The 14,670-nt window shown below is 43.0% G+C and overlaps 1 protein-coding gene across 4 annotated transcripts in view; it reads right to left on the reverse strand.

Annotated features, from left to right (window-relative positions):
• ARMC8 (armadillo repeat containing 8) overlaps positions 1-14,670 on the reverse strand; it is a 311,684-nt gene that overhangs the window by 277,209 nt on the left and 19,805 nt on the right. For all 4 annotated transcript variants that reach the window (XM_029606184.1, XM_029606183.1, XM_029606181.1 and 1 more), the window contains exon 2: positions 4,487-4,563. In XM_029606184.1, the coding sequence (XP_029462044.1) occupies positions 4,487-4,563 (77 nt within the window). The remainder of the gene's footprint in view (positions 1-4,486; positions 4,564-14,670) is intronic.

The raw sequence follows: 14,670 nt of genomic DNA on the forward strand, positions 1-14,670 counted from the left end.
AACCTTGCACTAGTGTAGTGGTTACCAGTTCTTACATCTTATTCCGATACCTGAGGATTAACAGAACTGTGAGTAGATCCCCAGCTCATTGATAAAGTTTATTTGAAACGATGCCTCACACGAAACGTAAGGGAAAGGTCAGGCAGGAGTCCTCAGTACCTGCCAGACCGAATCCCATACAAGCAATGATTACAGGTTTCTACTCACCGTCGGGAGTTATAACTCCGGAGAGGCCTATTATGGAGGTAGAAAAAGAGCAAATTTCTCCTTCATTGGGCGAAGTGACTCTTAGTCCCGGGGCACCAACAGTACCGATTCCCCCTCGGTCTACTGGCTATGCCACTGAACCAGACTTTTCAGACATACGGAAGTCGATGTTACTGGAAAGTCCTATTGAGGAGGTACAGGGTATAAAGCCAGTGTGTGTGAGTGTGCTCGAAGGAGCAGCGGGTCCATCATTAGAGGGAGAATATATTGTCGGGGGAAATAAGAAACCCGACGGGAGAACAAAAATTGCTGGAGAACTTAATTCCTCTCTCGATAATGGGAACTTTGACAGACAAGGAACTATTGTTCAAAATGTTCTTTCCTCAACCCCTACTTATGTAGTGTCTCCTCCCAAACAGGTTTCCCTAGAAATGCTATGGCAAGCAATAACGGCTTTACAGACTAATATTACAAATTTAAATGTAAATATTAAGGAGATGCAAAATGTGATATTAAATATAAATCCATTGGTTACTAGTAACAGCTCAACATTAGTAAGAGTAGAAGAGGAATTAAATTCGGTAAAGAAAGTGCAGGCTAGTATCATCAAAGGTGACAACATCATAGCTAAAAAAGTGGAGTCTTTGGAAAATGAAGTTCGATATTTAAACCTTAGGATAATTAATTTTCCTAAGTGTAAATTAATTTCAGTAAGAGAACAACTAAAAAATTATTTTTTGAATATCCTCTCATTATCATCTGAAGAGCTACCTTCTATAGCTAAAGTTTATTTTATTGCACAGAATAGCCAAAATGGAAACATAAATCAAGATCAGCAGGAGTTAACTTTAAATGTCACAGAATTAATTGAGACATCTCTTAGTGCCCAAGTGGAGAATAGGGGTACCCTCGTGGTAAAATTTTCTCGGTCCGAGGACAGAGATAAAATTCTTAAGGTCTATATGTCTAATAGGACCTCGCTCTACTTGGGCCAGAGAATCTGGATCTATCCAGACATAGCAAGGGACACCCAAGTCAGGCGGAAAAAATGTATTACCTTAGCAAACATAGCTAAAACTTATGGGATACGAACTGTAATAAGATTTCCCTGTAAATGTCTGATGTGGGTGAGGGGGGAAAAATATATATACTATGAACCTTCTGATTTGGAAAAATTCTTAGAAGGCCAAAGGGCCCGAGGCGATGAGGAAAGTAATGTTAGCCAGCAATAACTGTTTGGTTTGGTAAATTGGCCTGACCAGTTTCTGTTATTATATGATTGTATTAATTTTTCCTTAGAATTATGCTCATTAGCAGCTCCCCTATATTGTTTGGTAAATGGGAAGGGGAGATTTGTTTTATGTAATGCTAATTTGAACTGTTGGGAAGTAATCAGAATTATGTTAATCCCCTTTCCTTGAAAATAATTTCATTGTATGGAATTATAATAGATGTTTTGATTTTTGTTTTGTGAATTAAAATCAGAAATAAAGAATTAAAAAAAAAAAAAAGGGCAAAATCAGAAGAAAAAGAAGACTCTGAGGATGACTCGTCTGTATCCCCTGCAGAGACATCCCCAGCGCCACGGCTGCCAAGACCTGCGGGCCTGTCCCCTCTCAGGGACCCTCTGCTGCAGTGATAAACTCGGTGGGAGATCCTCCTCCCCCTGCGCTGCCGAGGCCGCTGACACCAGCGGGGCCAAAATGGCGCTCGCTCTGGAGGCCGCTGATCCCAATGGATCCAAAATGGCGGCCGTTCCCACGTTTTGCGGAAATGGGCCAGAAACAGAGGGTGGCAGCTCCCCGAAGGCTCCAGTGAACTTCTGCACCCTAACAACGACCCTCCACGGGGTCATGAAGGTTCCCTCTCCCCCTGAAAGGCAATTTGCACACAGCCCGTCCCGCGACAGGCGCGCTCACATGGCACCACAGGCCCGACATGCGGCTCGACACGGCATTGCTGTAACTAAAAATAAAATCTATTGCCACCCCCCGAAACACAGCAAAACAGCATGAAACTACCCCCACCACAATCGGAAGGGAAGGGAGACTCGAGCCACAACAAAAAAATACAATCCTTTTTTCTTTTTATATAAGACAAATACTTGCCCGATAGCCTCCGGGTTCTGGACCTACTGGGGGGAGTGAGCCGGGCTCACTCCCCAGCAGTAGTTTGAGCTAGCAAAGGGGCTTTCCACCCTGTACCTCAGCTGCCTCTGAAACCAGGGGGGATGGTCCCCTCAGGACCTCACAACCCCTTGGGAGGCGGGAGACTCTAACTTGCAGGCAGTCTCTGCAGTCCCTCTCCTGGAATTTTCTCTTTTTTTAAATATCTAACTAAACTAACACTGTCATAAAATCTATATTAGGCCCTAACACAGGTGTTACACCACCACCATCTACTGGAGACGGAAGAATACTGCCAGACTGTAGGTGGCTCCATCCTAGATAAGGCGGAGTTTGTTGGTAAACTTCTGTCTCCATCTACTAGAGGGGGGGCAAAACAAAGGAGTCTGAACTGATCCGGGTATGTACAAGAAAACATCAATTGCAAAACTCTAGACTGTGACACAATTCCAGTATTTACAGCTGAAAGGCTTTCTGACTAATGTGTTGATTAAGAATTCCTGCGATTGGAAACTAACCATTTTGGAAAATACGATTCTGGTTCCTAACCAAGGTAGAGGCCTCATTTCTAAGCTTTATAGTTTACTGTTGTGAAAAACTGGAGATGCTTTGAAAGAGGTTAAAGTAAGATGGGAAAAAAGTTACAGACTGAAATGTTTCTCATGAAGAACGGGAATATATCTTTTGTCAGGTCTCAAAGGGCAATTCAATCTGTGTTACTAGTCAGGAATCTAGGTACAAGATTTTATATCACTGGTATTATACTACACTCATAGGTTAAACAAGATGGGTTTGATGAATAATGATAACTGTTAGTGAGAACATGGTGGGACAGGAACCTTTTTTCACATTTGATATGAATGCCCCAAAATACAATTACATTGGTCAGAAATTTTGTCATGGATGTCTAAATTCACAGGTATTACGTTACCCTCTACACATTCTTTTAGGCATGCCATACGCAGATTTTATACCTGTTAAAAAAGGTGGTATTAGTTTAATCAATCATAAATTGGTAGCAGCTAGACGGAACAGTTTGCCACTGGAGATCTACCTCTGCTCCTTCTGTGAAGGAGTGGATATGCCTCATTTGGTGGGTCTACACAATGGAATACATAACTTTTCAGCTATAGGATTTCTATTCTAATATTCCAAAAACCTGGGAAGCCTTTTTGTAGAAAGTGGGTGTCAATATTTTGATGTAATGACAGGTTCTATTGATTACACCATGGGAGAAATTATGGTTACTCCAGATGTGCTAATAGTACATGTATTACATGTCCACTTACTATTGCCCAGAGGTTTTAGCTGGTTAAAACAATGAACTCATTGTATTTGTCTGTCAATATGGGGCTACAGTGATACATTTGGGAAATGTGGGTGTCATGTATCTGTAATACTGAAACATTTCTAATGTTGTAATATGTTTGCTTACATTTGGATATTTTTCTGGCAGATTTGTAATTTTTTTGTGTTCTAATGCAAATTATCAATAAAAACAAATTACAAAAAAAACCCAAAAAGGCATGTGAGTTAATTTTTCCTCCTGCTCTAACCCTGAATTAAATTTTCAGCATTAAGAAAATGTGCTATAAGCTGTTTGCCTTTAATGCACCTCCCTCCATTGCTGGGAAATAGCTAATGTCTTTTTTTCCATGGGATTTGCATGCACCTGCAATAATTTTAATGTGGGTTTTTACTCCTGTTTTAGTGCATATTTTTTAGGAGTTAAAACCACTCTTAAAATTCAGGATTAACTTATTGAAGAAAAATGCATGCTATAGCAGGAGTAAAAACATGTACTAATGTCAGTGCGCCTTATTACATCAGCCCCTAAGGCTTCAGACTTTCCTTCTCCATTCTAAAACAAAATAGCATTTGAAAAAAAGACAATAGATAGTACCGAGAGAAAGAAGTAAAAATAAGTGTAGGGACACCTGAGCACAGAATCTGATCAAAAAAATTGTTCTTATGCTTAGAAGCATCTCTCAAATGTCCAAGACATGGTCAAGGTATCACCAGGGATTTCTCTCTTATTAAGAGAAAACACTGGAAACTCAATTGATTTGGTTCCTTATTTAATACTTACTCAATGTCAAATGTAGAGCTTATCAATAGTAAATGCAATTAAAGGAAAAAAATCTATTACTTACACAACACCTTGCAGGACCTTCTGAGGATCTGGATCAAACAGTCTGTCCACATAATGGCGACTACTTGCTGTTACTTCCTGCCAAATAATTAAAGAAAATTTGACAACTCTGAATAGAATAGAAAAACATATACCTGTTGACTGCAAAAAAGTAAACCTCCTCCCTATTAAAGGCTCCTAAAAAGAGTTCAGTTCCTCCAGCCCCCAATAATCTGAAGTTTCACTCTTAGCAGAATCAACATCAAAGCTTTGTTGTGTTTGTTTTCCCCAATGTATTGTATTATTTACATGGAAGATAACTGGTGCAATTAACAGAAACAAAGGTCAACAAAAAAAAATGTAGATGAAACATTTTTATTGTACTAACCCAAATAGAGAAATTACTTACCTGATAATTTTGTTTTCCTTAGTGTAGACAGATGGACTCAGGACCAATGGGTTATGCTCCCCTGCCAGCAGATGGCGACGGAGCCAGGTTTCAAAACTGAGATCACCCTAGATACACCCCTGCAGTGACCTCAGCTCCTCAGTATTCTCTTCAAAAGCCACTGAGGACATAGTATTGAAAAACTTGATTACAACTTGATAAAAATTTGATTAAAAACGGATAACCGTAACTGTACTCAACCAACCATAAATGCTGAATCCCAGCAAGATTATAGATGCCTTGATCTAGGGATTGGGCGACGGCTTACCCGTAACCTTTTGGAATCGATATTCACCTCATGGGTGATTCCATGGCATCTTTCTTGGGCAGCCGTGGGTGGGCTGCTGAGTCCATCTGTCTACACTAAGGAAAACGAAATTATCAGGTAAGTAATTTCTCCATTTCCTAGCGTGTAGTCAGATGGATTCAGGACTAATAGGATGTACAAAAGCTACTCCCGATTGGGGCGGGAGGCTGCCCGCAGTCCACTTAATACCCCCTTGTAAAGGCTGCATCTTCTCAGGCCTGAACATCCAAACCTGGAGAAGGTGTGTAAAGAGGACCACATCGCCGCTCGGCAGTGGTCGATGGGAGACAGCAGTTTAGCTTCCGCCTAGAATACTGCCTGAGCCCTAGTGGAATGAGCTTTAACCTGAAAGGGTAATGGTTTTCCTGCCACTACAAAAGCTCCTGTGACCACCTACTTGATCCAGGGAGTTATGGTAGCCCACAAAGCTAGTTCGCCCTGTCTCCTTCCACTGTGAAGGACAAACAAGCAGTCCGTCTTGCGCACCAGTTCTGTAAGTTCCAGATACCTCACCAAAAACCTATTGGCGTTTAATGGTGGAGGCGGTAGTCTTCTATGACCTTGTGCCTATCTAGGGACAGCAACGAGATGGACTGATTCACATCAAATTCCGAGACTACCTTGGGCAAGAAGGATGGAACGGTACGAAGCTGTAATGCTCCTGGGGTCATCCAGAAGAATGGTTCCCGACACAACAATGCTTGGAGTTCAGAGATGTGACAAGCCAAGCGTATCGCCACCAGAAACACCGTTTTCAGGGTTAACAGGCTTAAGGACAGACTGCGCAGTGGCCGAAAGGAAGGCCCTGCCAAAAACTCCAATATTAGATTAAGATTCCACAAGGGAACCGGCCACCGTAGAGGGTGGCCAGAGTTGCTTAACGCTTTTTGAAAAGGGCCATGTCCGGATATGCCAACAGGTGGGTTCCATTCGCCTCACCTCTGAAACAGGAGAGAGCCGCTACCTGGACCTTCAAGGGCTAAAGGGACAACCCTTTATTCAATCCGCCCTGTAAAAATTCCAGAGCTAGAGGGATTTTGGCCATCTGAGGGGCAATGCCGCGTTCCTTGCACCAGGCCTCAAATACTCTCCAGACCCAAACATATGCTAAGGATGTCAAGAATTTCCGTGTGCGGAGCAAGGTGGTAATTACTGCCATCAGATATCCCCGCTTCATGAGGCGAGCCGTCTCAAGGGCCAAACTGTAAGAAAAAAATAGAGTTGGATCCTCGTGAAGGACCGGACCTTGCAGGACCAGGTCCCTGTGCGGTGGGAGGCACAGAGGGGCCTCCACCAGAAGTCTCCTCATGTCTGCATACCATGGGCGTCTGGGCCAATCCGGAGCCACTAGAAGGACTAATCCCCTGTGGCGCTTGATCTCGAGAATGAACCTGCCCAGGAGGAACCACAGAGAGAAGGCGTACATTAAGTCCTCTTCTGGCCAGGTCTGAACAAGGGTGTCAAAACCCAGGGATCGCTGATCTCTTCTGTGACTGAAGAATTGGGGAACTTAACATTGTGAGATGTGGCCAGCAGGTCAATGGACGGGAGGCTCCAGCGATCTACCAGCAGCTGAAAGCTCTGGCTGACAACACCCATCAAACCGAGGACCTGAAGATAGCTCCGCACCTTGGGGCCCATCAACTTCCTTATCCGCGAGGGCAGGAGGAAACCTTGTCCTGCTTGGTGTTGAACCAGATTCCCAAATATTCTAAGGACTGGGAGGGCTTGAGACAATTTTGTCCATGTTCACAACCCAACCAAGTTCCTGAAGCAGAGATGTCATCCTGCTGGTCACCTGGAGACTCTTTTCTAACGACTTCGCCTGGATCAACCAGTCGTCCAAGTATGGGTGCACAGGAATCCCTTCTTTCCTCAGCACTACCACCACAAGCATCATAATTTTGGAAAATGTTCTGGGGGCCGGTGGCCAGGCCAAAGGACAGCACCTGGAACTGATAATGGCGGTCCAGCACCGCAAAGCGTAGGAAACACTGGTGGTCTTGCTGGTTTGGAATATGAAGGTAGATCTCAGAGAGGTCCAGGGAGGTTAAGAACTCTCCCTGTTGTAAAGCCATTATGTCAGAGCATAGAGTTTCCATGCGGAAATGAGTAACTCGTAGATGATGGTTGACGCTCTTGAGGTCCAAGATAGGGGCGAAAGGAACCCTCCTTCTTGAGTACAATGAAATAGATGGTACACCACCCCATATTTTTCTGGGACATAGGTACTGGAATTATAGCCCTCAATTTGAGGAGCCTTATCAAGGTAAATTCCACTGCCAGCTTCTTGTGCTGGGAGTGGCACAGAGATATCATGAATATGTACAGAAGAGTGCTGCGAAACTCCAGCGCAAATCCTTCTCGTACCCATTTGTCTGATGTGATCTTGACCCACCACTAGTAGAAGAGGGATAGTCAACCCCTATCTCCTCGTGCCATGGATGGGTCAGCAAAATTTCATTGGGGAGTTCAAGCCAAACCTGAACCCGAATCAGCCCCTCCCTTGGGATGACGACTCTGAAAGGACAGACTTTCCCGAGGATCGAGACATCTGAAATGTCGAGTTCCTGTAGGGCCAAAAGCATTAGGAGCTCTTGGACAGACCCCTCATAGGTGAGGGGGGCTGCAACCTCTTTCTCTTTTCTTCCAGTAGCCGAGGCACTGGAGATTCACCCCACTTACTGGCCAGCTTTTCCAGTTCACTTTCAAATAGGAGAGATCCCTTAAAGGATATCTTTGTGAGGTTCGCCTTAGAGGTCACGTCTGCTGACCAATTTCACAGCCATAGCTGTCTTCTGGCCACTACCACTGCTAATATAGTTACATGACAAAAGAAATCTTAGAAAAACTAAACCATTTTACCCTTACCCTTAACCCACCCCTCCCAATGTAGGAATACTCTGTTCAATAATCCTCCCCTGAGGTACCAAATGGGGGAAATTGTTAGAGAAATATGGAGGCAAAAATTTAGAGAGAGATATTGACATTTTTTTATATATATATATATATACCGACATTTGATCTGAGATATCACATCGGTTTACATTCAGGTACTGTAGGTATTTCCCTATCCCCGAGGGCTTACAATCTAAGGGGTAGATTTTTTTAAAACGGCGCGTTCGCGTACTTTTGTTCGCGCTCCAGGCGCAAACAAAAGTACGCTGGATTTTAGTAGATACGCGCATAGCCGCGCGTATCTGCTAAAATCCAGGATCGGCGCATGCAAGGCAGCCAATTTTGGGCAGCTGGTGCGCGCCGAGCCGCGCAGCCTGCCTCCGTTCCCTCCCCTCACCTTCCCCTCCCTTCCTCTACCTAATCCACCCCCCCCGGCCCTATCTAAACCCCCCCCCTACCTTTGTCCAGGGATTTACGCTTCCCGGAGGGAGAAGTAAATCCCCGCGCGCCAGCGGGCTGCTGGCGCGCCGAGACGCAACCCGGGGGCGGTTCTGGAGGGCGCGGCCACGCCCCTGGACCGCCCTGGGCTGAAACCACGCCCCGGGCCCGCCCCCAAAACGCCGCGATCGGCCCCGCCCCCGACAAAAAAACCCCGGAACTTACACAAGTCCCGGGGCTCTGCGCGCGCCGGCAGGCCTATGGAAAATAGGCGCGCCAGCTCGCAAGGCCCTGCTCGCATAAATCCGGGCGGATTTACGCGAGCAGGGCTTTTAAAATCCGCCCCTAAGTTTGTACCTGAGGCAATAGAGGTAAAGTGACTTGCCCAAGGTCACAAGGAGCGACAGCGGGACTCAAACCCTGGTCTCCTGGTTTGTAGCCCACTGCTCCTATCCCATGACTTTTTAGTTTTCTTAGAAGCCTCTCATATGGGACTCTGTTGAACACCTTCTGAAAATCCAAATACACCACATCTACCAGTTCACCTTTGTCCACACATTTATTCACCCCTTCAAAAAAATGTAGATTTGTGAGGTAAGATTTCCCTTGGGTAAATCCATGCTGGCTGTGACCCATTAAACCACGTCTATCTAAATGTTTTGTGATTTTATTCTTTATAACGGTTTCCATGATGCTTCTTCCTCCCTTCATCAAATCAATGTAATATGAGCTAGGAAAGATGTTATCTTAATATAAAATAAATGACAGGTGGCATTGCAATGGTAGTGTGTGGCGTTTGTCAAAGCTATAGAAAGTATCAAAGGAAAAAAAGGGGGCTGGGGGAGAGAATGTGCTTAAAGCCAAGTAAGAAAGCCATGGGAGACAGAAGAATTTACAGATATGAGACACCTATTTCTTCTAATGGGTGAAGAAACCCTCAGGCATGGAGGGTAATTTTCCAACACTGCGTATAAGTTATACCAATTTTCAAAATATGCTTACATACATAAATCCACTTTGAAAATGATCCCTCTAGATCTACCTCACCCAAGTGACACCTACTATTTGGTATATGAAAAACTGTCCTGAAATGTTATGCACCTGCAGTCAAATGTTACAAATTACGCATGCAAGTCCAAACTCTGCCCCAACTCCACACCCCCCCCCCCCCCCCCCCCGAAATCCTCTGCTCAGTCCAGGTAAACTTACACACAAGCATGAAATTCTTGCATAAGTCTGCCACTTCTGTACATTAAAAAAAAATGTATAATGCGTAGAAGTCTCTTCTTAAATTACCTCCATTAGGCATACATCTCCAGGAGATGGAGATTTACAATGTTCAGTGGTGTGTGCTGTAAAGACTGGTTATCCTCATCTCACTAAATGCCACAAAGCTCTCTGTATGGCATGACTGGATAAGCTGTACATTTGTAGAAACAGACAAATAGCAATACCAAGTGCCATACTGGGGCAGGCCAAGGTCCATCTATATCAGCATGTTATCTCCAAAAACAGCAAGTAGTACTTAGAGAACTGTATGTTTAAGAGCATATATAGCATGTTTCATCCTAATGGATCCTTCCAGTTTCCTGTAGCCATGAATTAGAGATTATGACATCCATCACTTTATTTGCCATTCCCTTTCTAATAATTCCTAATATTCTGTTTGCTTTTTTGATCATCACAGCACACTGAGCCGATAATTTCTATGTATTATCCACTATGACGCCTAGATCTCTTTCCTGGCTGGTAACTACTAACTCCTAAGATAGAACCTAACATTGTATAACTACAGTAAGGGTTATTTTTCCCTATGTGCATCACCTTGCACTTTGCCACATTAAATTTCATCTGCCATTTGGAAGCCCAATCTTCCAGTTTTGCAAGTTCCTCCCTTACTTTTATATTTAATAGATTATAACTGCCCTCCTTCTATAAATATGTCTAATCTGTTTTAACCTTGTCCTACCTACCAGAGATTTGGATTTTTAATTTAATTACTCACCTTTACAAACCTGAGCTCAGGGCAAGTATCATTTAGGTGCAGTTAGTAGTTCCCTGCCCAGAAGCTTACAATCTAAGGGCATGATTCACTAAGGCTTTTTTCCCATTCTGTGTCTATGGGAAAACAGCTTAGTGAATCAGGCTCTAAAATTTTAGCAGTCAATGGAGGGCGAAATAACTTGCACAAGGTCACAAGCAGTATTAATGGGAGAAGCGGAATTTGATCCCTGGCTTGCCATCTACTAACTTAACAACTAGGCTACTCCTGCATTGTGCGGAGAAGTATTTCATTTATTTATTTTCATTTATTTAGACATTTTATATACCATCGTTCCATGTACAGATCACAATGGTTTGCAACATGACATTCAATGTTATAACAAACAAAAATTTATATCAAGTGAAATTTTCTAGTACATATTAAAATTGATCTAGTACATAAGGCAAAGAGTACGGATAATTAAAACGAAATGATTGTTTTCTCGTCTTAGTCAATGGGTTGTTTTGAGAATCTTGCATTCTCTCGTTTGATTTATTCTTCATGATTCAATTATTATCTTTTGTCCTTCTTGTCTTTGTGGTTCTGTATATTCTGATGTTTTTAAGTTAAATTATATGCGTTTTTGAATAGCCATGTTTTAATTCATGTTTAAATCTCTATCTGGTAAAATACGTAATGTCTCAGGCAGAGAATTCCAGAGCTTTGGACCCACTATGGAAAACATCGATCTCTTATTTGCGTCAGATGTGTGCACCAATTGTGGGAATAGTCAATAGTCCTTTACTTTTTTGATCATAGTGTTCGTTGAGGATTGTAAAGTTGTAGTGTCACTCCTAATAAGCCGGTGTTATTGGAGTGAATGATGTTGAATATTATCGTCAATACTTTATAGTAGATTCTGGAATGTACTGATAATCAATGCAGATACATCAGCAAGGGTATAATGTGATATTTCCTAGATCCTAATAATAATCTTGCTGCAGCACTTTGTAATAGCTGTAGTGGTTTTAAGTGACTTGCTGGAAGACCTAGTAGTAAGGAGTTACAGTAGTCAAGGTTTGAGAAGATTAGAATTTGCAATACAGTATGAAAGTCTGCAAAAGTTATAATGGTTTCAGCCAATGTAGTATAAGCAACTTGGTATAACTTGTCTTAATTAATTTTCTGATGTGAATTTTCATTGTGAGATTCTCATCTAGCTGTACATTTAAATCCCATACTTGATGAGATTAATTTGAAAATTAAGCAAGTCTAGAGCAGGTGGTTTAACTGTCGATGAGTTTCTGCTCAGCCAAATGATTTCAGTCTTTTTAGGGTTTAATGTCAGTTTAAGAAGCGATAGTTCTTATTGTATTGCTTTCATATAGGTAGAGAGTAACAAAGCTGTGTTTTCAAATGATCTGGAGAGTGGGATGTAAAACTATATGTCGTCAGCATACAAGAAGAAACTTATTCCTAGATTCATCAGTAATTTAGACAGTGGGAGCATGTAAATATTGAATAGTGCTGCTGAGAGGGCTGAGCCTTTAAGGTTGAGCCTGTTTCACACTGGAAAGTGTCAGTTATATGGTGGCCCAATTTAACTTGGAATGATCTGTTAGAGATGAAAAGAACTATCTGAGAACCATGCCATCGATCCCTATGTTTCTCATCTAATGGCATAACAGGTTATGATCCACAGTGTCAAAGGCGGATATTAAGTCAATTAACATAAGGCAATAAGTTTCATCTGAGTCAAGACCTCGTAAAACCGAGTCCATTAATGAGAGGAGTAATGTCTCAGTTGAGTGATGTTTCCTAAATTCAAAATGATTTGGGAAGAGAATATTTTGATCTTCCAGGTGATTTACAAGTTAAGATAACACTGCTTTCTCAAGAACGTCTGCTAGAAATGGCAAATTGGATATTGGACGATAGTTGTCCCAGTCATCAGTTCTACCAGTCTTAATTTTTAGGATTTATCACCACTTGTTTTAATTCATGTGGTATAATTCCTTCTGACAGTGAATGATTAATTGGGGTTGTGATTGTCGGAGTGGTAACTTGGTGTACTTGTTTCAAGGAACTGGCTGGTATTGGGTCGCATGAGTGAGTAGCAGGTTTAATTTTAGCAACGATTTAACTGATTTCCAGCTTCAATACTCTGTCAAATGTGGACCACTTAACTATGTCATTTGAGTCTTCAGGTGCTTTGGTTGGAGAACTGACAGTGAATTGTTTTTTCAACTTATTGATTTTGTCTATGAGTGCGGTGGCATATTCATTGCAAGAGGCCTTTGTGAAGGTGTTGGAAGATGGAAGATGTTAGGTCTTTAATTACATGTTTAACAGTCTCAAAGAGCAGTTTTGAATATAACCCCATGAATTTGTTTGGCATAGTAATATTTTTTTGCTTTATTGGTTAGCATATGGTTTGTTTTTTTAATTATTTATTTATTGATTTTAACATAATTAACAAGACAAATCTTGTAATGGAAATAAAGAGAATAGTCTCAATAAACAAACATTCGCAAAAAAAAAAGAAAACACTTTAAGTAATCTTATAAACATAGGGGTAGATTTTAAAAGAAGCGCGATCAGCCTACTTTTGCTTGCGCATCAGACTCAAGCAAAAGTACGCTGGATTTTAGTAGATACGCGCGGAGCCGCGCGTATCCACTAAAATCCTGGATCGGCGCGCGCAAGGCTATCGATTTTGTATAGCCTGCGCGCGCCGAGCCGCGCTGCCTCCCCCCGTTCCCTCCAAGGCCGCTCCGAAATCGGAGCGGCCTTGGAGGGAACTTTCCTTTGCCCTCCCCTCACCTTCCCCTACCTAACCCACCCGCCCGGCCCTGTCTACACCCCCCCCTTACCTTTGTCGGGGGATTTACGCCTCCCGGAGGGAGACGTAAATCCCCGCGCGCCAGCGGGCCTGCTGCGCGCCGGGCCGCGACCTGGGGGCGGGTACGGAGGGCGCGGCCACGCCCCGGGGCCGTAGCCGCGCCCCGTACCCGCCCCCAAAACGCTGCCGACACGCCCCCGGAACGCCTCGACGACCGGGCCCGCCCCCCGACACGCCCCCGACACGCCCCCCTCCGAGAACCCCGGGACTTACGCGAGTCCCGGGGCTCTGCGCGCACCGGGAGGCCTATGTAAAATAGGCTTCCCGGCGCGCAGGGCCCTGCTCGCCTAAATCCGCCCGGTTTTGGGCGGATTTAGGCGAGCAGGGCTCTGAAAATCTACCCCATATTCTCTTAATATAAGTCCACTGAATGTGGGGGGGAAGAATTTACACAATCTCACAAAGAAAATTTTTCGATCAATATATGCACAGTAACTGAGGAAGAACATTTACTTTAAGAGGGACTGGAAGCAATAATACTGGGTTCTCCAGAAGTAGTGGGGGATTTCCCAATCAGAAATTGAGTCAATTGGGGAGGTTCAAAAAATATATATGTATTACTCGCATATTTGACTATGCATTTACAGGAAAATTTTAAAAAGAAAGCACCCCCAATTGACAACACTTGAGATTTCATAAGAAGGAAAGCTTTCCTCCTTTTCTGTGTATCCTTGGAGACATCAGGGAAAACTCTAATTCTACAGCCAAGAAATATCACATTTCTATGCCTTAAACACATTTTAAGCAGCCACTCTTTATCAGGCTCAAGCACCAATGTAATTATTAAAGTTGCAGGAGTTGCTTGTTCAGAGTCTGATGTTTCTAGTATTGCAGAAATATCCAAAGGGGAGTCTCTAATCTGAGTTTCTAAGGAAGGGATCTCTCTTTGCCCCATTGAGTTTCTCGCTCTTGGGAGATAAAATATCTTTGCAAGAGGTGGCATTACTGTCTCCTCAATTTGCAGAGCTTCCCGTAGATATCTCTTAAAAGTCTCTTTTAGGGAGCGCAGAGGTATTTGCGGAAAATTTATGAATCTCAAGTTACGATTTTTCATTTGGTTCTCCAAGTTCTCTATTTTAATAGCAGTACTCTTCTTTTCTTTTATCATTGAGGCCTGAACCTGTTGAAGCCCTTTTACTTGATCCCTATTTGCCATAATTTGTTGTTCCAAGTATAAGTTAGTTTGATTTAATGCCACAACCTTTTCCTCCAGTTGTTTAACATTTATA

This window comes from Rhinatrema bivittatum, chromosome 6 (assembly GCF_901001135.1).
Source record: "Rhinatrema bivittatum chromosome 6, aRhiBiv1.1, whole genome shotgun sequence".
Taxonomy (NCBI): Eukaryota; Metazoa; Chordata; class Amphibia; order Gymnophiona; family Rhinatrematidae; genus Rhinatrema; species Rhinatrema bivittatum.